We start from the raw sequence: 21,729 nt of genomic DNA, 5'->3' as shown, positions 1-21,729 counted from the left end.
TAGGGCCATTACCAAATGATGGCGATGGCCCCATAAGGCCATTGCCATCTCAAGCAGATGGCCCGCCATCGACCATCTGCTTGAGATGGCAATGGTCCTATGGGGCCATCGCCAAATCAAGGCGATGACCCCATAGGGCCATTGCCATCTGAGGGCGATGGCCCACTAAAAAAAATTAAAAAATTAAATAAATAAAAACCGATTATTTACCGGAGGTTCCGTCTTCTATTTTTAGTCGATTTTGACATTTTTATTGTAAATTCGCTCGGATATTCGTTGGGTTTTTAATTAAATTGAGAGAATTGAATTTTTTTAAAAAAAAACTGAAAATGGCTTAAGGGTATTTTGGTAAAAAAATTGGACGGTAGGTGGTAATTTGAGGCGGTAAATAGTAGTCCACTGTATCATCAGGGAAGATTTTAAAAGTCTTACAAATTAACCTCTTCATGTATTGTGTTTACATTATATGGGTCAGATGTTACTTATTTGGGTATTATGTTTCTCGTATTGATTGTTTTATTATAACTAAATCTCGTCAATTTTTTGACAATAATATAATTCATTGTTTATGTATTATTGATATATAGATATTAATATTTTTAATTGTATAAGAGAATCATATATACTACTAGTTTTGAAAAATGGAAATAATAACATTATAATTTATATAATTTTAACTTTCTAATTTCTATGGTTACTTTGTTATAATTTACTTTATTTATTCTTATTGGATGAATAGTGATATATTCATCCAATAATGATAGATAAAGAATATTTTATATAACAATCAAAGTAATCATAGATTTATTATTTAATGGCTAAGTTAATTTATCTTAGCTAATTTTTGGTAAAATCCTATAATACAATGACCAAGATTATAGACAAATAAGGAGTAATGGTTACTTCAATATCTTTTCATCTTAAACAGAATTATCGGATTTACATAAACTTAGATATTTTAATGATGAGAAATTTTAGTGAAATTATCTTCACACTAAATTTTCGGTCTACATTATACTTTTGGGTGGCTCATTTGGTGGCCAACAAGTCCAATTAAATAGCTGTTATACGGTATCATCATTTTCTTATGGTATGACTATTTATTGTGATAAAAAGTTATTATCTTTAACTTGTATATATTTTAACTTCATCTAATGGAGTTTAGCCTATGGACAACAAAAGTGTTCTTCCATTCCTAATAAAAAAAAATCTTCCATTCCTCAAAAACATTTAAAACAATTACAAAAAATAATAAATTATAATTATTCTATTGACTAGTTAAGTCTAAATGTACTAAATTCAATTCATATGTAGTATTTATTATTTACAATTAAATTAACATTTATCTTATACTTATATTTATTTCATAAAAGTTGTTATTATAATAAAATATATATCATTTATTTATTTGATTTATTATTAACTACTTATAATATAATTCCATTAATTTTTTAAAATTTTATACTAATTTTAATATAAAATTTAATTGCTAGAATTTATTAATAATAATTATAGTTCTAGTTATCTAATTAAATAGTTTTTTGTAACTTTATTTCAAATTTAATTTCCATATAACTATCTTAATTTTATAAAAACTTTTAAAAAATTCACATAATATAATATTTAATTTCATTAATATATATTAGTAAAAAGATATTACTTTCAATTCTAATTAGAAACTAATAGTTTTTCAAAAAAGTTATTATAATATTTTAGATATCTTTTTATTTTATTATTTATATATGTATTATCTTTATAGATAATTTATATATATGAATATAATAAAAACTTTGTAAATTTTAAAAAAATGGATTTTAATTTGGAAATTTTGAGTATTTACTTCAAAAATAAAAAAAATGTATTTTTTTACCTCAACACAGAAAAGTCACAGAAAATACCTCATGTTTTTCATAGATTTATGTGTTTTACTCCAAGTATTAAAATATTTATGATTTTACTCTATTACCATCTAGTTATCATAAATCATTATATAATTTATTTTTTTACGTAGGTTACCATACAATTATCATAATCTTATCATACTTCATTATCATCTAGTTATCATATTAGAGTGTTATGATAACGATATGATAATGTAGTGATACTGACATGATAATCAGACACGGTTTTATCATAACATTATCATAAATATTATCATAACATTATCATATAGGCACCATAAATATTATCATCTTGGTTCATATGATAATGTTATGATAATTATATGATAATCAAACATTATTTCCTGCATATTTTTTTTTGCAGTGTTATGATAACTATATAATAGTATAATAATACTCATATGATAATCAGACGCTGTTTTTTAATAAAAAATATTTTTCTCTGCAGTGTTATGATAATGCAGTAATACTCATATGATAATCAAATGTTGTTTTTTTTCCTTCAAACAATCTTTTTTATGTAGAAAATTGTTTTTTATGCATATTTTTAGATCTAAAGTTGAAAAAAATTCAAGAGTAACTTATTAGATCTGAAAGTTAAAATAAATTGTATTTATCATTACGAATTAAGAAAAAAACCGCTAAAATAAAATATGAAAAGGACGATGAAATAATGGCCGAACGATGGCGAAGCGACGGCGGAGCGATGGAGAAACGACGAAGAGGAAAAATGGAGAAGAAAAGAAGAAGAAAAATGGCGGAAACAAATCAAAGAAAAAGAAGAGGAAAGAGATAAAAGGAGAAAAAAGTTACAGGTGTCGTTGAGAGTAAAAGAAATATTATTAGAAATATTGTTTATAGACTTTAATTGTAAAAAAATCTTTTTTCAATCCTAATCAACCGCTAGGGGTGAGTAAGAACCGAACCAAACTAAAAACCCGAACCAAACCGAACCGAAATTTATTATTTGGTGCGGTTTTTTGGTCAAATGGTTTGGATCGATGTTAAATATGAGAAAATATGGAGTTTGGTGTTTGATTTGGTTTGGTTTGTAGCTTTTATAAACCGAACCGACCGAAAAACCAAACCAACTGAAAATACCATACTTTTTTAACTCACAAACTCTAATATTCGTAATCGTTAATGGAGGTTTTTATTTTGTTATGTTATAATTTATTTGTAGCTTGAATTTATGGACTTTACTTTAACTTTTTTATTAAAAATATGGGCTTCATTTTATTTTTTATTAAAATTTATAGGCTTTACTTTAATATTTTTTTATGGGCTTTAAAAAATATAAACCGATAAAAATTATGGAGATCGAACCGAACTGACCGAAATTTTTTGTTTAAAAAAACTTTGGGGTTTGATTTAATAAAGGACGGTTTGGATTGAGATTTTTCCAAACCGAAAACCGAAAAAACTGAAAAAATTCCAACCGAACCGACCGATGCTCACCCCTATCAACCGCTAACACTTTTATAGATACATAGAATAAAATAAATAACCTACTCTTTTTTCATCCTTTTTGTTTTGTCAGTAAATTTCGATGAGGCGCATCATATCAATATATACCGAATCAAAAATCATAGATAAATCAAGGTCTTTTTAAGACTGACGATGAAATTGTTTAGAGGTTATATTAGTTTCTTTTATTTTTTGTTTTTGATACTTTTTATTATGGTGATTGTCTTTATTTTTTAAAAGTTGTGTTGTCCTTTCTATATCGAAAGGTTTGTTGTCCTTTCTATATCGAAAGGTTTGTTTGTTGCCTTTTTATGAAGTTTTAACGAGTCTCCTGTTAGACAACGAAGAAAATGATCTTATGATAGTAAAGCAGTTATATAATTTTGATTTTAATTTTGCAAGACGATCTGCGAACAAGATTTTGATTCTTGTTCTATGTCAGACTATTAGAAACGGTTACTCCCTTTTTAAATTTTTACACTTGTAACTACTTGAAATAAATGAAAGATTTTTCTAATTATAAAAAAAACAAATTCTCCATGTTTTTAATTTTAAAAAAACAATTCTTATAAATCCTAGTCAAACACTTAGAATGTTTTATATATATAATCTATCATATAAAATATATATATAATTTCTTTTTTTATTATTATAAATAATATATTAACGGATCACAATAACAATCATTATATTAATTAACTATTTCTAGTAAATAGGTTCATGAAGATATATATTTTCATTTTTAAAAATAATAAGAAATAAATCTAAAAAAATATGTACAACTAAATGTTTTATACTTTGTCTTCTTTGTATTGTCATATGTATTTATAAATCATATTATATATATAATTATAAAATCATATTCAATAATCTTATAAATAAATCATGATAAATAAATAAAGTATGATTATATGCAGCACATGTACATAACAAAGCGCACGTACACAGCAAACTAGTCAGTTAAAATAAGTATTCATTAATTAAGATTATAAACAAACAAAGTAAAGGGCCCAATGGGTTGAAAAGTTTGGGTTGGTTCAGCAGGCCTTTGACCATGGGCTTTTCACGCAACTTCACTAGGATAGTGCATGCACCACACCTTCCAGCGTTTCGCGGGGGGTGGGGTCGTACAATAATGGCCACCGTAGAGCAGGAAGGGAAGGAAACAATTCTTTTCGTCCGTGCTTAAAAAGATAGCGGAAGTGTGGGGTTCGCCTGGTTGCCTTGCTCTTAGAATTTAAAAAGCATAATCCTTGAATACCACTAACGAACCTTTCATCATATAAAACTTGATAATTTTCATGCAAAATATTTATTTATATCTAGGACTCAGCATGACTGAACAGTTAAAAAAAACTAAAACTTAATTGATAGTGTTAATTTTTTTAAAACTGAAATTAATTTAAAAAAATTTAAATTGAAGTTATTCACATTTAAACTACTTTTAAAATATTTTTAACAAATTAAAATAAAATGATATTGATAAATCACCGAAATCTGTGGTAGATCTATGCCGAAAACGTCACCTGAAATCCACAAACAACGGTAAAAAAGAACGTCGGACGGGAGTCTCCGGGCGTTTGCTCTGACGCTCAAATCAGCCTTTTAGTCAGGGAAAAAAGAGAGAAGAGAAAGAAATAATATTAAGTGAGTAGAAAAATAAGTATCTCAGGGTTTTCTTATAATGTGACTTATATAGTCCGTGTTTAGTGGCCTCCTTTCCCCTCAGTATTGGTATCTCGGTATTAACGGTAAATTCTTTCGCGGTAGAGATACAAAATACAAATAGGTGGTATCTCAGTATTGGTATCTCGAAATCTGAATGCGAACTCGAGAGAGCAAGTCATGCTTGTCATAGCAGTGATATTAGATACAGCATTTCTATCAGTTATCAATGATCTTTATAGGATAGATTTGTTGGTATCTCGAAGCTACGTGTTTATTGGATTTAGTGACCTCTTATCTAATCGAGATTGCTTCGCCCTTATAATGCCATGTTATCAGATATGATTTGAGTTAATAGATTGATTTTTTTTCTCGTTTCTAATTAGGGTATAACCGGGTTGAGCTAACTCACTACTACTCTGGATTAACTCAAAAAATATTCGAAATCAACTTGACTCATATCGATTCGAGCTCGAGTTAATGATTGAATTCAAGTTCGAGCTCCAAAATACTTGATTCGATGAGCTCGCAATCCTAATTAGGCCGTAATTTATTTATTTTTTTACCCTTTATATTTATATATATTCACTATAACACATTTATTTTTATATTAAGATTTATTTTTTAAATTTATGTAGACAATCGAGTTGAGTTTGAATTTCAATTGTTCTATCGGGTTCAAACTCAATCTCCTAAAAAGAAATTCGATCGAGTCCGAGTCTAATTTCGAATTTTAAATTTTAGAATCAAATTGAGTTCGAACTTCGCATGGTGTTAACTCGACATGGTTACACCCGTGGTCCTAAGTTATAAGAAATAAATAAACTACTATCAGAAAAAGTTAGTACTAATTGAAGGGAAATGAGAAAAGCGTAGCCTATGTGAGTCAGCAGCAATACGAGGACAAGAAAAAGTTAGAGGATAAGGGCATAATAGTCGAAATAAGAGTAAATATGTGTGAAACACAAAGATCGAGAATCTGACTGCTCACTCTGTACATAAACATTTGTCTCCTCTTCCTTCCCTCTCCTTTACTCTCTCTCTCCTTCTTTAGTTCAAAAACACTCTCTTTAGCTCTCCTTCTCTGCTTCTGGAGTCCACCATACAAACCACAACAACCCAAAACAAAACGAAATAACCCCATCATTCAGTAAACCTTCCTATCTTTGCTCTACATTTCACCATCCTTCCTATCTTTGGTCTACATTTCACCTTCCTCACTTTGTTTTCTGTTTGTTTCAGCTCTGGGTTTAAGCAAAACCAACAACAACAAACCCTAAATAACCCACCCACATTCTCCTCCATTTACACTCCAAAGCACTAAAGGATTAGAGGCTTTTGCTTTCTGAACAGCCTAAAGATGCAAACTTCAAAAAAGCCCATTTTTCTGTTTTTGATTTTAACCAGTGTTGTAGCTTTTGTAACCTCCAAATCAACAATTGAACCATGTTCAAATAACGATTCTTGCAATGCTCTTCTTGGTTACACACTCTACACAGATCTTAAAGTCTCTGAAGTTGCTTCTCTTTTTCAAATTGACCCAGTTGCTCTCCTCACTGCAAACTCTATTGACATCTCTTACCCAGATGTTGAGAACCATATTCTTCCTTCTCACCTCTTTCTCAAAATTCCAATTACTTGCTCTTGTGTTGATGGGATTAGAAAATCTGTTTCTACTCATTACAAGACTAGGCCTTCGGATACTTTGGCTTCCATTGCTGATTCTGTTTATTCAGGTTTGGTGTCTGCTGATCAGATAAAGGAGGCTAATTCCATCCAGGATCCTTCTGCTCTTGATGTTGGGCAGAGTCTTGTTGTGCCATTGCCTTGTACTTGCTTTAATGGCACTGATAACTCGTTGCCTGCTATTTATTTGTCTTATGTTGTGAAAGATGTGGATACTTTGGCTGGGATTGCTTCTAGGTATTCTACTACTATTACTGACTTGATGAATGTTAATGCTATGGGGAATCCTTCTATCAAGCCTGCTGATATTCTTGCTGTGCCTTTGCCCGGTATGTTTCGTTTAGTTTTAGCTGTTGGGTTTATGTTTTAACTAGGTAATGTTAGCCTACACATTTGGTTATCTTGTATGTTTCACCTGTTAAGACTGAGCTATTGGACTATTGGTTTAGGGTATGTTTTAAGTTAAGTTGTTTGTTTGTAGGATTTAAATCATTTCTTCAGGCATTAGTATGTATCTAACTAAGTTATTCTGTCTGTTTCATTGAATTTCATTTGCTGAATTGTAATAAGTAGTGGCATTGCCTATTCATGGTTCATTTTGTTTAAAGATATGTAGAATGTTAAAATTGGTGAAAAGATTGAGTCTTTAACTTTTTTTCTTGGATTGCAGCATGTGCTTCTAAGTTTCCTAATTACGCCTTAGATTATGGCCTGATTGTGCCAAATGGGAGCTATGCTATTTCTGCAAGTCATTGTGTGCAATGCAGCTGCGGACCAGGAAATCTTGAGTAAGTAAACACCTTCATATATGTTTATAATTATGTTTTTTCTCTATATATTGAAGATAATATGGCTCTCGATGTGTTTATACAGAAAGTTGTTTATTTGTTATGCTGTGTGTGTTGTGTAGTTTGTACTGCATGCCTGCTTCCTTGGCGGTATCTTGTTCTAGCATGCAGTGTCGGAATAGCAATCTCATGCTTGGGAATGTCACATGGCAGCTGAGTAGTGCCGGTTGTAAAGTGACTTCTTGTGCTTACGGTGGATTTGTCAATGGCAGCATTGTGGCTACGTATGTTATACTTTCCTAGTTTTTCCATTTCTTCATTAGTTATTTTACTGCAACTTATGCTAACTTCTAATATCCTCATGACTTTAACAACTTTGCAGGTTATCCACGTCTCTTCAGCCTAGATGCCCAGGTAAAGTTAGAACTATGCTACTCATTTAATAGGATCGATGACATAATATAAATGGTGAATTGTTGAGGTGTTTCATTCTTATAGAACATGGCCAGTTTTTAACTCCGGCATCTAGAACGAATGAGTTCCCTAAGTGCATCCTCTTAACGAGTCTGAAAATTTATCTTCTTCTGGGTACATTTTGGCTTTAATTAAAGAAGAGCATCTTCCGGTTCCAAAAAAAAAAAAAAAACAAACACAGCATCTTAATAAGTTGCAGATTAATTTGTTTCATGTAATGTTACTTGGCCGTTATTTGAATAGCCAAGTTAATGAGTTTGGTTGGGCATTTTTCGTAATTATTTTGTTTGGGATTGCCAACAAAGTTTATTGATAAGATCGTACTATTTAAGTAATGCATATTGATAAGTGTTTTTTCATTGTGTTACAAAACAAAATGATGCAGGTCCACAGCAATTTCCTGCACTTGTAGCCCCACCTACTACGGTGACCAGGGACTCAACATTTGGCCAAGCTCCGGCACCTTCACCTCAGTCAGATGGTTCGGGTACGACAATGCCTAAAACTACTGTGCCAACAACCGGATCACTTCCTGGATTAGCCCCTATGGGTGGTCCAATAGGAGGTGCATCTGGTGCTTGCTCCTTGGTGAATCCATTAGCTGCTTCACTTATTGCACTTACGCTATACATTTCAGTTTCCAACTTCATGATCTTCCTTCCATTGTAATTTTGCCATGAGTTGCCGGTCCAGATGGTGGGATTTTGGTCAGCTTTGTGACTTAATTTTCGACAGGTCCCACTAGTCTGTTGTAGTTAGTTAGCCTTCTTTAATTTATTTTTACCCGTGAACCAATTCGTCGATGCGGGAGTGATAGGCTACCATTCCGCCTAGCTACTATTTTGTCGTGCTGGCTTGCTGTATTGTGTACGTTGAAGTGAATGCCGTCGGTTTTTTGGTCATTGAAACTTGTTGTCACTATCGAAAACTCTAGGAATATCCATGGTTATGCATTAGTTGGGCATGGAGAATGATTACTGTAGTTGCTGCATGTTGCATTTACATTAATAAACAACTTTGCATTACACATCTCATTTCATGATCTGATAGATGGAAACTATGTTGGATGGAAACCATGTTCATTATCTTTTCCGAAAACTCTACTGAAACCCTGAAATTATATATTTTAAATATATTTTTGTACACGACATGTTTCATTGTTTACCATTTTGATGTTCGGTTTCAGTGTGACAAAGACATTTGTAGTCCTGAATACGCTAAAACCAGTGTATACAGTAAACTGTGTAAATGCATTTGCCTATAGCAATACTGTTCCTTGCGAAATATGCAGAGCATCAAAAGTGAGTAGCATTTGAGAGCAAATTTTTATGATAATAAACAGACATTTCTGTATACCTATAGAATTATCAAAGATGAAAATTAGCCAAAAAGCCACGCAGACGGCAACTTTGTAAAACAGCAATAAATCAGATCAATTAAGTTCTTTTTTCTAAAATTATTGGGAAGAAGAAAGAAGAAGAAATACAAAAAAATGAAGTAAACAAAAATAAGAAGAATAAAATCTTGAAAAAAAGGGACAATCAAACTAAAAAAATAGAATGAAAAGATTATTAAACTTTTTTAATTAACAATCAAAGAATACAAAATAAATAATCTAAAGTATATTTTACAAATATTTAAAGAGAGAAAAAGAGGGCTAATAATCACCCATGGCCCCTCCATGATGTTTAAAAACGATCACAAGACCCCATAATTTTTGTGGCGGCGCTTACAAAACCTCCGGAGACAAAAAAAATCGGCGATTTTTGAAAAAATGGTGACGTGGCGGCGATTTATTGATGTCAGACCCAACAAAAAGCTCACTCTATATCAGCTCATGTCAAGTGTCAGGTGACACCTCGCCAAAAAATCTAAAAAACCCAAAATACCCCAAAAATTCAATTAAAAAAATTAAAGCAACGCAACCCAATTAAATCTAACCCAATTAAATCTAACCAAACTACTTCACTCCTAACCATAGTTACCAGATTCGCTCCCCCCCCTCAGTACCGCGTATCGATTCGTACGCACCAGTTTGCGGTTCTCTGGCGATCTGATTCGCCTCGGGTCGCGTATTGATTCGCCGGAGAAATGGTCCGATTCGCCGGAGGTGGAAGTTGCAGGTTTTAGGGTTTTCAGTTGGAGAAGAAGGAAGAAATAGAAGAAGAAGCCGTTTTGCACGTAATAAATTGATTATTTGGACTTTTACTTAAGTTTTGGGCCTATTATGTTACTAAAATGGGCTTTCTATTCAGAATATAATAGAGAAAATTACACCAAATCACCCAAAAATATAAAAGTTTGTGTAAATCACCCAGTTCTTTTTTTCTTGCAAAAATCCCTCAATTTTTAAAAATAGTTTGTATGTTTACCTTTAGATATTTCCCTTACCTATTTTATCCCCATGCTCTATTATTCTATTATGTTTCTATAACAGAGAATAATTTGCTCTTGCTCACGCATTACACACGCTGATTATTATCCCCACTTGCTCATAGATTTCCACAATGGTTATCACTTCTTATTTGCTCATAAATCAACCTGCTCATGCATTGCCTATTACCTGCTCATGCATTACTTCATTTTAATTTTTTTAATCCTTTATTTAATATTATTTTTACTTTTAAAAATATTATAAATTATAAATAGGAGTCACATGTTTATTATTTTTTATTTAATTTTTCTTTCTGTTATTTTTCATTCAATTATTCTTTCTATTATTCTCCAATTAAAATAAATATATTTTTATATTATATAATGATAGTAATATTTATTTTCTTTCTATCATTTTTTATTTAATTTTTCTTTCTATTATTTTTCATTTAATTTTTTTTCTATTATTCTCCAATTAAAATAAATATATTTTTTATATTATATAAAGATACTAATATTTATATATTATTTAAATTAAAATTATTTATGGCTAGATATGTGGTGGTTTGACCCGTTGCGGTCAGTGTAAATTCAGTATAAACTTGATGTCAGCTTCAAGTAAATAATTTAAATTAATTTTTTTATTAAACTGGTTTTAAATTTAAATTTGAATTAGTTTAATTAAAATTAATTTATTCTAATCAAATAAATTTATTGATAATTTACATATCAAAAATAACTCACAAAATGACAAATGAACTAATAGTAAACTGGATGTTTAATTATCTAAGTTTTTACTGAAGTGAAATCTAATTTAAATTTAAAATAAACCTAAAAAATAAACCGTGTAAATTCAATGTGAACTTAATGTGAACTTAATGTAGACCTAGTGTGACCTTAATGTAAACTCAATGTGAACTTAACATGAACTTAATATAAATTCAATGTCAACTTAATATAAATTTTGGATAAATTATTATAAATTTAAAATTAATTTAGTCTAATCAAATTAATTTATTTGTAGATTAAAAATAAATTTTCGAAGAGACAACTAAACTAATAGTAATTGAAAATAAATTATCTAAGTTTATTACAGTGGTCCGTATGAACGCAATATGAACTCAATGTAAACTCAATATGAATTCAATGTAGACTCAATGAGACCTTAATATAAATTCAATGTAAACTTAATATAAATTTAATATAAACTTAATGTAAAATCAATGTCAACTGAATATAAATTCAAAACTAAATTAGTCTAAATAAATTAATTTATTTGTAGTTTAAAAATAAATTTCCAAAGAGACAATTAAACTAATAGTAAATTGAAAATAAACATCTAAGTTTATTATAATGGTCGGTATAAACTCAATATGAACTCAATGTGAACTCAATATGAACTTAATGTGAACTCAATATGAATTCAATGTGAACTCAATATGAACTCAATGTGCACTAAATATAAACTTAATATGAATTTAATATAAATTCAGTGTGAACTCAAAATAAACTAATTTAAATTAAATTATTAATAAACTGATTATAAATTCACAATTAATTTATTCTAATTCAATTAATTTAATAATAATTTACACTATCAATAATAGACCTATGAAGTAACAAATAAACTAATGACAAAAGTATTTAAGGTTTGAATGAAATTATAGTTGATGTAAGCTTAAAATAAACTTAAAATTAACTTAATATAAATTTGAAGTAAACTAATCTAAAATAAATTCTTAATAAATTGATTATAAATTTAAAATTAATCAAATTAGTTTATTAAAAATTTACACAATAATTTTTTTTATAAAATAACAAATAAACTAATAATAAACTGAAAAAAAATTATATATGATTTTACTAAAATTAAATCATTTATATTTAATGTAAATTTGAAATAGAATGAATGTAAATGAAATATAAATTAAAAATAATTTAATGTGAAATGTAAAAGAAATGTGAACTTAGAGTAAACTAACCTAAAATAAGTTATGAGTGAATTAATTATAAATTAATATTTATTTAGTCTAATTAAATAACTTCTAAAAAATTAATAATAACACAAATAATTTATAGTAAAACAAAAATAAATTAACTAACTAATTAATTAAATTTATTAATTTTTAATAAAAGTAAATTAAATGTGAATTTAAAATAAATAAATTTAATTTTGTTTAGTAAAATAATTTATTAAGATTATTAATTTAGGCAACAATATTATTTAAAAACAATATTCTAATGAAGAAATATGCTATTAAAAAGATTAAATTAGATAAATTCAATTAATGAAGTAGTCAAAAGGTAAAATTAGTCATGTCACCTAACTTGTTTTTCCTTAGCACTAGCATTCAACAACACAAGTATTATATCCACGGGTATGTCTGAATATTACTCATGCCACCTAAGCTTCTTTATTTAATTAGGCAACAACATGCAACAGGTATGACTATTCTTCCGAATTTAGCATGCGTGTGGTCAGGGACAAACTTGTCCTATTTTATATCAAAGCCAACTATCTTGGGGTATTGAGGGATTTATAGAAATTTTTTTCTTTTTTTGAGTGATTACTGCAAAATAAAAAAAGCTGAGGTAAATATGTTAGATTGGAGTATTTTTGAGGGATTTGTGTAGATTACCCAATATAATACATAAGACAAATAGGAAGTTTATTTCAATTAGACTTTTCCTATTCTTATTGTTTATTTTTTTAACTGTTATTTACTTTTAATAGGTAATATAATATTTTAAGGTTATATATGAAAAAAATTAGAAATATAATTTTACTATCGAACCCATAATAATGTTTCGGAGTACCGCATCCCGAAAAAGCGAACCGAAGAGTCCTACCCCCGGAATATCGGATTCCCCGACTACAAGCGAATTAAGAATCCGTTCCCGTACCGCGAATCTGGTAACTATGCTCCTAACCACCACCCACTGTTCTCCGGCAAATACTACTCTCCCGCAGCCGCCTCCACGACCGATTTTTTTTTTTTCCGGCCGGTCATCTCTTTCACCAAAGAACAGACCCAGTTCTTGAATCAAGAACATATCAAGTATCTGTTCTTAGGTGAAAGAGATGGCCGCCTAAAAAAATTTTCGGCCGTGGAGGCAGCGGCGGGAGGGTGGTGGTGACCGAAGAGCGGTGGCCGGGAAATGGTAGGGTGGTGGTTAGGGGTGAAGTGGTTTGGTCAAATTTAATTAGGTTTGATTTGAATGGTTGTGTTGGGCTGTTTTAACTTTTTTTAATTGAATTTTTGGGGGTATTTTGGATATTTTGGAATTTTAGGTGAGGTTTCACCTGACACCTGACATGGGTTGACATAGGGTGGGTATGACGTCAATAAGTCGCCGCCACGGCACCATTTTTTTTAAAAATCGCCAATTTTTTGGTCTCGTGAGATTTTGGGAGCGCCGCCACAAAAATTAGGAGGTTTTGTGATCGTTTTTAAACATCAGGGGTTTTGTGATTAGACCCTAAAAAATCAGGGGTCATGAGTGATTATTAGCCGAAAAATAGTGATAATATAATTTTCTCAAAATAACATTATACAGCCGGTCTATAAGAACAACTATGAACGATTAAATGTCTTCGTTGTGGTAGTAAAACTAAAAACAACTCACCACTTTGTGCTCCGTCCATGAACCGTATAGAGTGAACAATTCTATTTTTGATTCCCCCCAAAAATTTAATTTCTTCGAATTCTAATAAAAAACGAAGATTAAGAAGTATTGATTGAATGGCTTCCGCTCCTTCAAAACTCTATTCTGGTATCTACTTTCATATTATAAACTCTATTAATTTCTGATTGTTTAATTTGTTTGATCGATTGATTCATTTATGTTATTATTTTGTTCAAAATGGCAGATGATGTTAGTCTTGTAGTGGTGCTATTAGACACTAATCCATTCTTCTGGGCTACTTCTTCACTTCCATTTTCTCAATTCCTTTCTCATGTAATCTTACATTTTCTCTTTCCCTAACAAAACCCTAATTATCTTTACTTAATTAACGTCTGCATAATGAATTTATTATTTGTTTGGTTTATTTGATTTCTAGGTGTTTGCGTTTTTGAACTCAATTCTGCTACTTAATCAGCTAAACCAAGTAGTAGTGATAGCTACTGGATACAATTCATGTGATTATGTCTATGATTCATCTTTAATCACCAACCAAAGCTCCGACGACGGCAGAATGCCTGCTATATACGCTAAATTGTTGCAGAACTTGGAGGATTTTATGATCAGAGATGACAAATTAGGGAAGAAAGAGGAGGAAACTAAAGGAAAAATTGCTTCTTCCTTGCTTTCAGGATCATTGTCTATGGCACTATGCTGTATCCGTTTTTTCAACTATGGATGTTATAGTAGTGTGTTCTTTTTTCTTTTTCATTTTTACTAAAAATTGCGGCACTATTGTGCTTTGCTTTATTTTTGATTGAATATCTCTGCACTGGAAAAAAAGTTGACTTGCAGTTTCGATAGAATTAACCTTTTCTTATCGTGCATTACCTCAGTGATGATATTGGTCTGTTGATGAATTTCATTGATTTGATTATTAATTTGCATGAGAAGATTATAGTCATATTTTGGACAGTTTGATTAACTTGGAGGTTAGATATACAGCGGGTTTTTAGGTCAGGACCACTTCATCCACAGCCTCGAGTAAGTAATGAGACTTTAGCTGCTTTTTGTTGGTCCACATAACTATTTAGATTGAATTTGGAATTCTATCTATTTGATTGGATCATCCGATCATGATCAACAATTCGTGTGCTGAGAGCACTTATGATGAAGCTAGCATAGGCATTTTTCTATACCATTTGGGATTATGATTCTCAGCATATTACTGACATACAAGGGCAGATTATGTGTTTGCAGGGATCTCCAGATGGACCTGAACAGTATGTTATGATCATTTTGCTTTTCTTATTTTAAATCCCTCAAGCTTTGACTATTTCCGACTTTTGCTGGGACTGGGGTGACTTTTCAGATATGTTGCAGTAATGAATTCAATTTTCTCTGCTCAACGATCTATGGTACTATAATGCATTCAATATTATTTTCATTTTTTTTCTTAATTATCCTATTCCATTTGCTCAAAATCTTGCGAGACATATCAGTACTTTGCCATTTTGATTTTGACTGATGTAGCTAATTGGTTGTAACTACAAAAGTATCATAATGAAGTATCGCTTTCTTCTTTGCTGCATAGCAAGTTTAGTTAAAAACCACCACAAAGCTCTTATTTGACTTGGCTAATAGAAACACCTGAAAATAGGCTGCTAAAGAACTTCAATAGGCTTTTTTAGTTTATCAAGACTTAATTTTCCTTTTCCATAAATTCAAATAACTTTTTTAGTATGCTTTTTGATAATTGTAGCAGTGTTCTTGTATTCTCATTCTAATATTTGATATGTGGTAAAGCTAACCTTTTTGGCTATTTAAGAAACACAAACCCAGGTATTACTGTTAACTTTGTACACATGTATCATGTATGAGTTCTTGTTGCAATAAGCTGGTGCTAAATGCAACGTTTAACGTTGATTTTCCTTTATCTTTTTCTCTCTATGTTGTTTGCTGAATGTCCAATTCTCGTAGTTACTGCTGATTTTCGGATCACTGTTTTTTCAAGTTCAAGAGTTGTAGACTACATTTGCTAAATCGACTCTGCTGCAGGTACCTATAGACTCGTGTTATTTTGGTGCTCAAAATTCAGCCTTTCTGCAGCAGGTAACCTATTGTTGAGTGTTCTTTGCAAAGTTTATGGATTCCATTCTTCTCTAAAATCCTGTGATGCATATCAAACAGGCTTCTTACATTACTGGAGGTGTATATGTTAAGCCTCAGCATTTGGAAGGGCTCTTTCAATATTTAGTTGTAAGTTTCTAAATTGGTGGCTATACAGTCTCATGAAATATAATTTACTGTTATAATTGCAGTTAATTGAATCATCCTTACCTCCGCATCCTTGGGATGTACTATTCATTTAAGAAGAAGCTTCTTTGTTTTGATCTGTAGTGCTTTATTTTTCTTCTTCCTTTGAGATTGTGATGCTAAATATGTCATGTATGTTAAATGCAGACTGTGTTTGCAACTGACTTACATTCTCGCAGTTTCTTACAACTCCCTAGGCCCGCGGGAGTGGATTTCCGTGCATCGTAAGCTAGACCTATTTTAAACAGCATTTTTGTCTATTGACATGATTATTTTCCTGTTTTATGTTTGAGCCTGAGCTTCCATAAACTACTCAATTATTTACATAATTGATCAAGACACATTGGATGTGGTGCCAATCTGTTTTCATTTCCTCTTGTTTGAGTGAATTACACTAAAACATGGGCACAGGTCTCGTAGTAGAGTCTATCTGTTTCCTAACTACTAGTCTACTAATGAATGTCATATCCCAACCAAGCATTAATATATATGTGAAAAATAATTTGAATTGCTATGTCTTACAAAACTCCATTCTTGCAGGTGCTTTTGCCACAAAACTACAATTGATATGGGCTTCATCTGTTCTGTATGTTTGTCCATATTCTGTAAGCATCATAAAAAATGCTCGACATGCGGGTGAGTAGATATATTCTTGATTGACAGATGATGAACTTTGAAATAATTATTATGTTAATGTTTCTATGGTTTCTTCATTCCAAAAGTATATTATACTAAAATTAAAAATGGAAACCTTGATTTTTAGAATCTCGTCCAAATAGTTAAAAAATCTTACTCTTCTCCATATAAAGGCATAATGTGGAAGAATGTTTCCATTGCTCTCATCTTGTTAGCGTGCTACTAAGTACCCAAAGTTTTATCAAATGTGAAGCAAAGTGGCAAAATATCAGTTGCTTATTAATTGATAACGTAACTAGTAACATAAAGGTTTGCTACCTTTATATTACTAGTTACGTTATCAATAATGAAATTGCTATAGGTAGTTAATGGGCTTTATCTCCTTGCATTTGTATATGCTTTGATGGTGCAACTCATAACTCCCCTTTCTGTGTGTATTTGGGGTTGGATTGATGAAGGCATGGAAGCACGAATAGGATGAGGTTTATATTAGTTGGCTTATAACATCTTGTTAGCGTGCTACTAAGTACCCAAAGTTTTATCAAATGTGAAGCAAAGTGGCAAAATATCAGTTGCTTAATAATTGATAACGTAACTAGTAACATAAAGGTTTGCTACCTTTATATTACTAGTTACGATTCAATAATGAAATTGCTATAGGTAGTTAATGGGCTTTATCTCCTTGCATTTGTATATGCTTTGATGGTGCAACTCATAACTACCCTTTCTGTGTGTATTTGGGGTTGGATTGATGAAGCCCCCCCCCCCCCCCCCCCCCCCACCCCCACCCCTTTCTAATATTGGATTTCTAAAAGTGGATATGAAAACCTTTAAAATATAATATTTGAAATTTTGAGTGCTTCATCAGCTCTTCTTGTTATGTATCCTTCACTATTTGGTTATCTTTCTATATGCTGCAGGTCAGTGTTTGGTCAATCCCAACCAGACGATACCTCAGCATTAGATCATAAGAGAAAGGCTCCAGAAACATGATCTCGCTTTTCTGGAAGTTGCATAGGTGCGTCCTAAGTATAAACTTGCCGCATTTTTTTGTCAGTTGTTTCTATTTCTTCTGGTGTGACACATGGAACTGACTAAACAACACACCACTTCTTAGATTTACGAAACAAGACACTAGTATTTAAGAATCCTGAGTGAAGAATTTTTCTGAAAGGCTTAAAACGATATTCTTTTTTTTTCCTTCTCACAGTGATGATTTTGCAGGCAAGAAATATGCTGAAAGTGGAACAGTGAACTTCATGAGTCATCTGATATGAAATCTGGATTAAATTATTGGTGAAATTTTGTGGTATTGAAATGCCTGGTCCGCTCTGCAATTCCTCTTGCATTTCTTCTCCTATTTAACAACAGAACAGAAGTAAAGATGGCAGTTGCAGATAGTTTACTTGCAGCTTATTACTTGTTAAATTTTGTTACATTTTGATGTCACATTCTGGCTCAGGCAACTTAAATTAAACCATAACAGTTTAGTATTTATTTTATTTAGTCACCAACATATTAGGATTATTTTGGCACATAAATTAAACCTCTGATCGCAAAACTTTGTCTTCGGCTCTGTTGAACTTTTTTCAGCTCATCCTTGTAAACGTTCATATTGTTCAAATTTTTGAAGTGAAAACAGATAATTTTTCTAACACACACGACAATAATTTTTTTGGACTAAAACCAATGAATTCAATTGTTGATTGAAAGAGTATTGCAATATAAACAAACAAAGTGATATTTACAACAATTTCTAGCAATAAAAAGGACAGACGGGAAATGGAATATGATACTCCATAGTTGTACAATCGCTGAGACCATTACGTACTGCACAATTCACATAGTACATTTACATATTAACAATTCACTTGGCTTGTTGAATGCGCCCCCTTCTTTATAGTGCCTTTAGGACAAGTTTGCCAGTTTTATGAACACCCTTAGCGGCAAGTTTCAGCACAGCACGGCTGCTATACATCCTGTGACCGAAAGATGACAAAAATTATTTCAAGAACCAAAATATATGCCAAGTGAGATAAGGCAATTTGAATTTTGAAAACTTATTTGGAACTTGCCCGGAAAAAAAACCACAACTAATCTTATTGAAATGCCAACTTAGAATGCATATAGGCATTTTTATAGCAAATGTATAATTAGTTATGCAGCCATATTTTATCTTTAATATGTAGAACAAAATACATTCCTAGAAGACAAGCAGATACTCACCCCCATATTGCAAGTCCCCAAGTAGACAGGGTATAAAACATATATCCTGCCTCCCAAATATCTAACACCTTCTCCCATTTGCTTACACCTTCCAATGCTTTGGCCAGAACTGCAAATTAGCAATGACGAGAAATGAATAGTGCTTCGTTCAAAAGGGCAACTAACATTGGTTCATCACATATCACAACTGAAGACAAACTTTGAGAAAAGAATTTGAAAATACCAACCACGGTAATTGACATATCAAAAGAGTTGGCTAGGTGGTTCCCATGGTACTGAAAAAATTGATTTTGTAATACATTATGTTAAAGTGGGAAATCCCACATTGGTTGTGTGTGTGAGTGGACATGTGTTTATATATTGGTTGGGCACCTCCACTTAATACCAATTGGTTTTAAGATGGAATCTAACATGGTATCAGAGCCTTGTCCATTCACACAATTTGAGTTTGGCCCGGCCCACGTGAGATTTACGTGAGGGGGGACTTTGTTGCTTGGCCCGTACACGCTACGCGTGAGGGGGAGTGTTAAAGTGGGAAATCCCTCATTGGTTGTGTGTGTGAGTGGACATGTGTTTATATATTGGTTGGGCACCTCCACTTAATACCAATTGGTTTTAAGATGGAATCTAACACATTACAGGCCCAACTTTTTCCATTGCAAGGAAATAAGATTATCATGAAAGACATAATTTTTTCCCATTTCCCGGTTAAATACTAGAATATTTATGAATAAAAGTGTTGATGACTAAGGATCTTCATTAGGTTTTGGGATTAAGAAATGGAAAGGAAAAACAATATTTCGGATTATAAAGTCAACAGCAAGCTTACCCTTCTGCAGCTCTTCTGGTGTCATGTTCTGCAATTTCAAACGAGCAATAATATGAGAATTAAGAAAGAAATTAGATCATTACTTACAAGTAAAATTCATCCCACCGACATATATACCTGAGATTTTGGGTTTGATAAAATGCATTTAGCCATAAAGTTAGCAACTCCATCCACCACATGTTCCTCGGTAACAACCACATAATATTCATCATCAATTCCACTCCGTTCTTCCACATCATTTGGAACCATTTCTTCTGTCACCCATACCCACCAACTAGGTTCCTCGTGGGAAGCATTCACAAGGATTTCAGCACACTGCATGTCATTCCCTGATCAAAGAACCAATCGTAAGTAAATCATACAAAAGACAGCAGCATAAATAAACTAAAGAAATTAATAAGATCAAAACATGCTGTTTTTCTGGAAAGTGGAGAAAAACCTGAAGCCTCCTTGAAAGGGAATTCAATGCTAGTTTTATTCGCTGAAGCCTGCTGAAGAGATTTAAGTCGCTCCATGAAGTTTTCCGAATCCACAGTAGCAACTAGGCGAGTGTAGAGCTGTAACACAGAACACAAAAGCCTAGAAGGTTTACTACTGATTCATCACGAAGTTGAAGTTGTAAATACAAAAAGAAAACCAAAACGGATAATAGACCATCGAATCCCTTCACAAGGTAGTCCCATTTTCACTTTCCTCCGATAGTTTGTGGAGAATTGTTTCTCTGACTTTCCCCCCTATGTTTTGATTCATTACTCTAAAAGAGTTCAAAATGGTACAAGCAAAACTCTCTTAATTTCAAGGCATTGAATGAAAAAGGGTAAAATTATCAGCAACATCCAGCAAAAAATGCAAAGTCCAGACATATGCTTCACTAAGTGAAGTTTTACATCAATTTTGACTCAAGAGTTCCTTAATTGAAAATAAGTAACAGCAGTAAGCTTTTTCTTCTGTCACAGAAAGGAAGATGCCATATATCAATAGAAATTAACCAATTATTAATTAAAAACTTCATTAATTTTTTTAGATTGAGGAAGACTCTACCAATGCTAGTGAAACTGAATATAACCATTTATTAAAGACAGGAAAAACGAACCTTCATCAAACTTTCCCAGTCAACACCAACTTAAATATTTATACCCAAGTCCCAAATTAACGCCAATTGTTAAATTAAACTAAACCCATAAATAAAAAACTAAAATTTGATCTAATTAGAGATGATTGATGTAGCACGTACATCAGGTGGGCAATCGTTCAACAAGCAAGGAGATTCAGATAAATTTTGCAGAAGTTTGAGATTACGCTCCAGCTGGTTCTTTAATCTCCGATTCTCTGCTCTTAATATCGTCAATTCTTCATCTATTGACGCATGCTTCACTTCTTTATCATCATCGTCCTTTTGATGATGATGAAGATGATGCTGTGAAAATTCCATAGCTTTCCATGCAACGTCCGCCACCTCTATGGCCGTCTTTGCCGCCTCTATTGCGCCGTGCCCTCCCATATCGCTGCTTCCGATTCAGCTATTTCTAAAATCCCAATTCAATCTCAATTTTGCAATAATGTTATCCTCCGCCTTCAGAGGCCATAGCCTCATTATATATAAACGCTGTGCCGTTTTCAATTTGATTATGCGAACAAGAACGGCGTCGTATCGTCGAGATTGGGCCAGATCAGGGCCCAGTAAATGGAGGCTAAAAACGTAATTATATAACTTTCGGGCGATAGAATGAACGGTCCAGATCTC

The 21,729-nt window shown here is 31.9% G+C and overlaps 3 protein-coding genes across 5 annotated transcripts; 2 read left to right on the top strand and 1 right to left on the bottom strand.

Moving 5' to 3' along the window:
• Positions 1 to 5,987: 5,987 nt before the first annotated feature.
• LOC126664956 (lysM domain-containing GPI-anchored protein 1-like) lies at positions 5,988 to 8,883 on the top strand. The gene is made up of 5 exons (XM_050357592.2): positions 5,988 to 7,048; positions 7,390 to 7,507; positions 7,630 to 7,791; positions 7,890 to 7,921; positions 8,367 to 8,883. The coding sequence occupies exons 1-5, from the start codon at positions 6,394 to 6,396 to the stop codon at positions 8,648 to 8,650; spliced, it is 1,251 nt and encodes a 416-aa protein (XP_050213549.1). The 5' UTR covers positions 5,988 to 6,393; the 3' UTR covers positions 8,651 to 8,883.
• A 5,056-nt stretch (positions 8,884 to 13,939) lies between these two features.
• LOC126664740 (general transcription and DNA repair factor IIH subunit TFB4) lies at positions 13,940 to 18,427 on the top strand. Of its 3 annotated transcripts, none has more exons than XM_050357275.2 (12): positions 13,940 to 14,128; positions 14,226 to 14,314; positions 14,418 to 14,694; positions 14,976 to 15,022; positions 15,239 to 15,261; positions 15,351 to 15,396; positions 16,037 to 16,090; positions 16,169 to 16,237; positions 16,442 to 16,518; positions 16,835 to 16,930; positions 17,851 to 17,948; positions 18,155 to 18,427. In XM_050357275.2, exons 1-11 carry the CDS (start codon positions 14,098 to 14,100, stop codon positions 17,921 to 17,923), a joined length of 882 nt encoding a protein of 293 aa, XP_050213232.1. In that variant the 5' UTR covers positions 13,940 to 14,097; the 3' UTR covers positions 17,924 to 17,948; positions 18,155 to 18,427. The 3 variants fall into 3 exon arrangements, with proteins under 3 accessions (XP_050213232.1, XP_050213231.1, XP_050213230.1); XM_050357274.2 differs by having other exon boundaries at positions 15,224 to 15,261; positions 18,141 to 18,427; XM_050357273.1 differs by having other exon boundaries at positions 13,941 to 14,128; positions 15,224 to 15,261.
• Positions 18,428 to 18,620: 193 nt separating this feature from the next.
• On the bottom strand, positions 18,621 to 21,550 carry LOC126664741 (uncharacterized). The gene is made up of 6 exons (XM_050357276.2): positions 21,220 to 21,550; positions 20,425 to 20,542; positions 20,103 to 20,314; positions 19,986 to 20,013; positions 19,157 to 19,265; positions 18,621 to 18,909 (listed from the first exon to the last, which is right to left on the bottom strand). Exons 1-6 carry the CDS (start codon positions 21,484 to 21,486, stop codon positions 18,828 to 18,830), a joined length of 816 nt encoding a protein of 271 aa, XP_050213233.1. The 5' UTR covers positions 21,487 to 21,550; the 3' UTR covers positions 18,621 to 18,827.
• Positions 21,551 to 21,729: the final 179 nt, after the last annotated feature.

This window comes from Mercurialis annua, linkage group LG1-X, assembly GCF_937616625.2.
Source record: "Mercurialis annua linkage group LG1-X, ddMerAnnu1.2, whole genome shotgun sequence".
NCBI classification, from domain to species: Eukaryota; Viridiplantae; Streptophyta; class Magnoliopsida; order Malpighiales; family Euphorbiaceae; genus Mercurialis; species Mercurialis annua.
The sequence above is the reverse complement of the archived record's forward strand: the minus strand, read 5'-3'. Positions and strand labels throughout refer to the sequence as shown.

Excerpts from the sequence above, each read along its gene's own strand:
- LOC126664740 (XM_050357274.2), top strand. The coding sequence starts at position 14,098 with ATGGCTTCCGCTCCTTCAAAACTCTATTCTG. Across the intron at positions 14,315-14,417 it reads TTTCTCAATTCCTTTCTCAT|GTGTTTGCGTTTTTGAACTC; the intron begins GTAATCTTACAT and ends TTTGATTTCTAG. Across the intron at positions 16,931-17,850 it reads AAAAAATGCTCGACATGCGG|GTCAGTGTTTGGTCAATCCC; the intron begins GTGAGTAGATAT and ends TATATGCTGCAG.
- LOC126664956 (XM_050357592.2), top strand. The coding sequence starts at position 6,394 with ATGCAAACTTCAAAAAAGCCCATTTTTCTGTTTTTGATTTTAACCAGT. Across the intron at positions 7,049-7,389 it reads TCTTGCTGTGCCTTTGCCCG|CATGTGCTTCTAAGTTTCCT; the intron begins GTATGTTTCGTT and ends CTTGGATTGCAG. Across the intron at positions 7,508-7,629 it reads TGCGGACCAGGAAATCTTGA|TTTGTACTGCATGCCTGCTT; the intron begins GTAAGTAAACAC and ends TGTGTTGTGTAG.
- LOC126664741 (XM_050357276.2), bottom strand. The coding sequence starts at position 21,486 with ATGGGAGGGCACGGCGCAATAGAGGCGGCAAAGACGGCCATAGAGGTG. Across the intron at positions 20,014-20,102 it reads TATCAAACCCAAAATCTCAG|AACATGACACCAGAAGAGCT; the intron begins GTATATATGTCG and ends TTGAAATTGCAG. Across the intron at positions 19,266-19,985 it reads ACCAGAAGAGCTGCAGAAGG|TTCTGGCCAAAGCATTGGAA; the intron begins GTAAGCTTGCTG and ends GCTAATTTGCAG.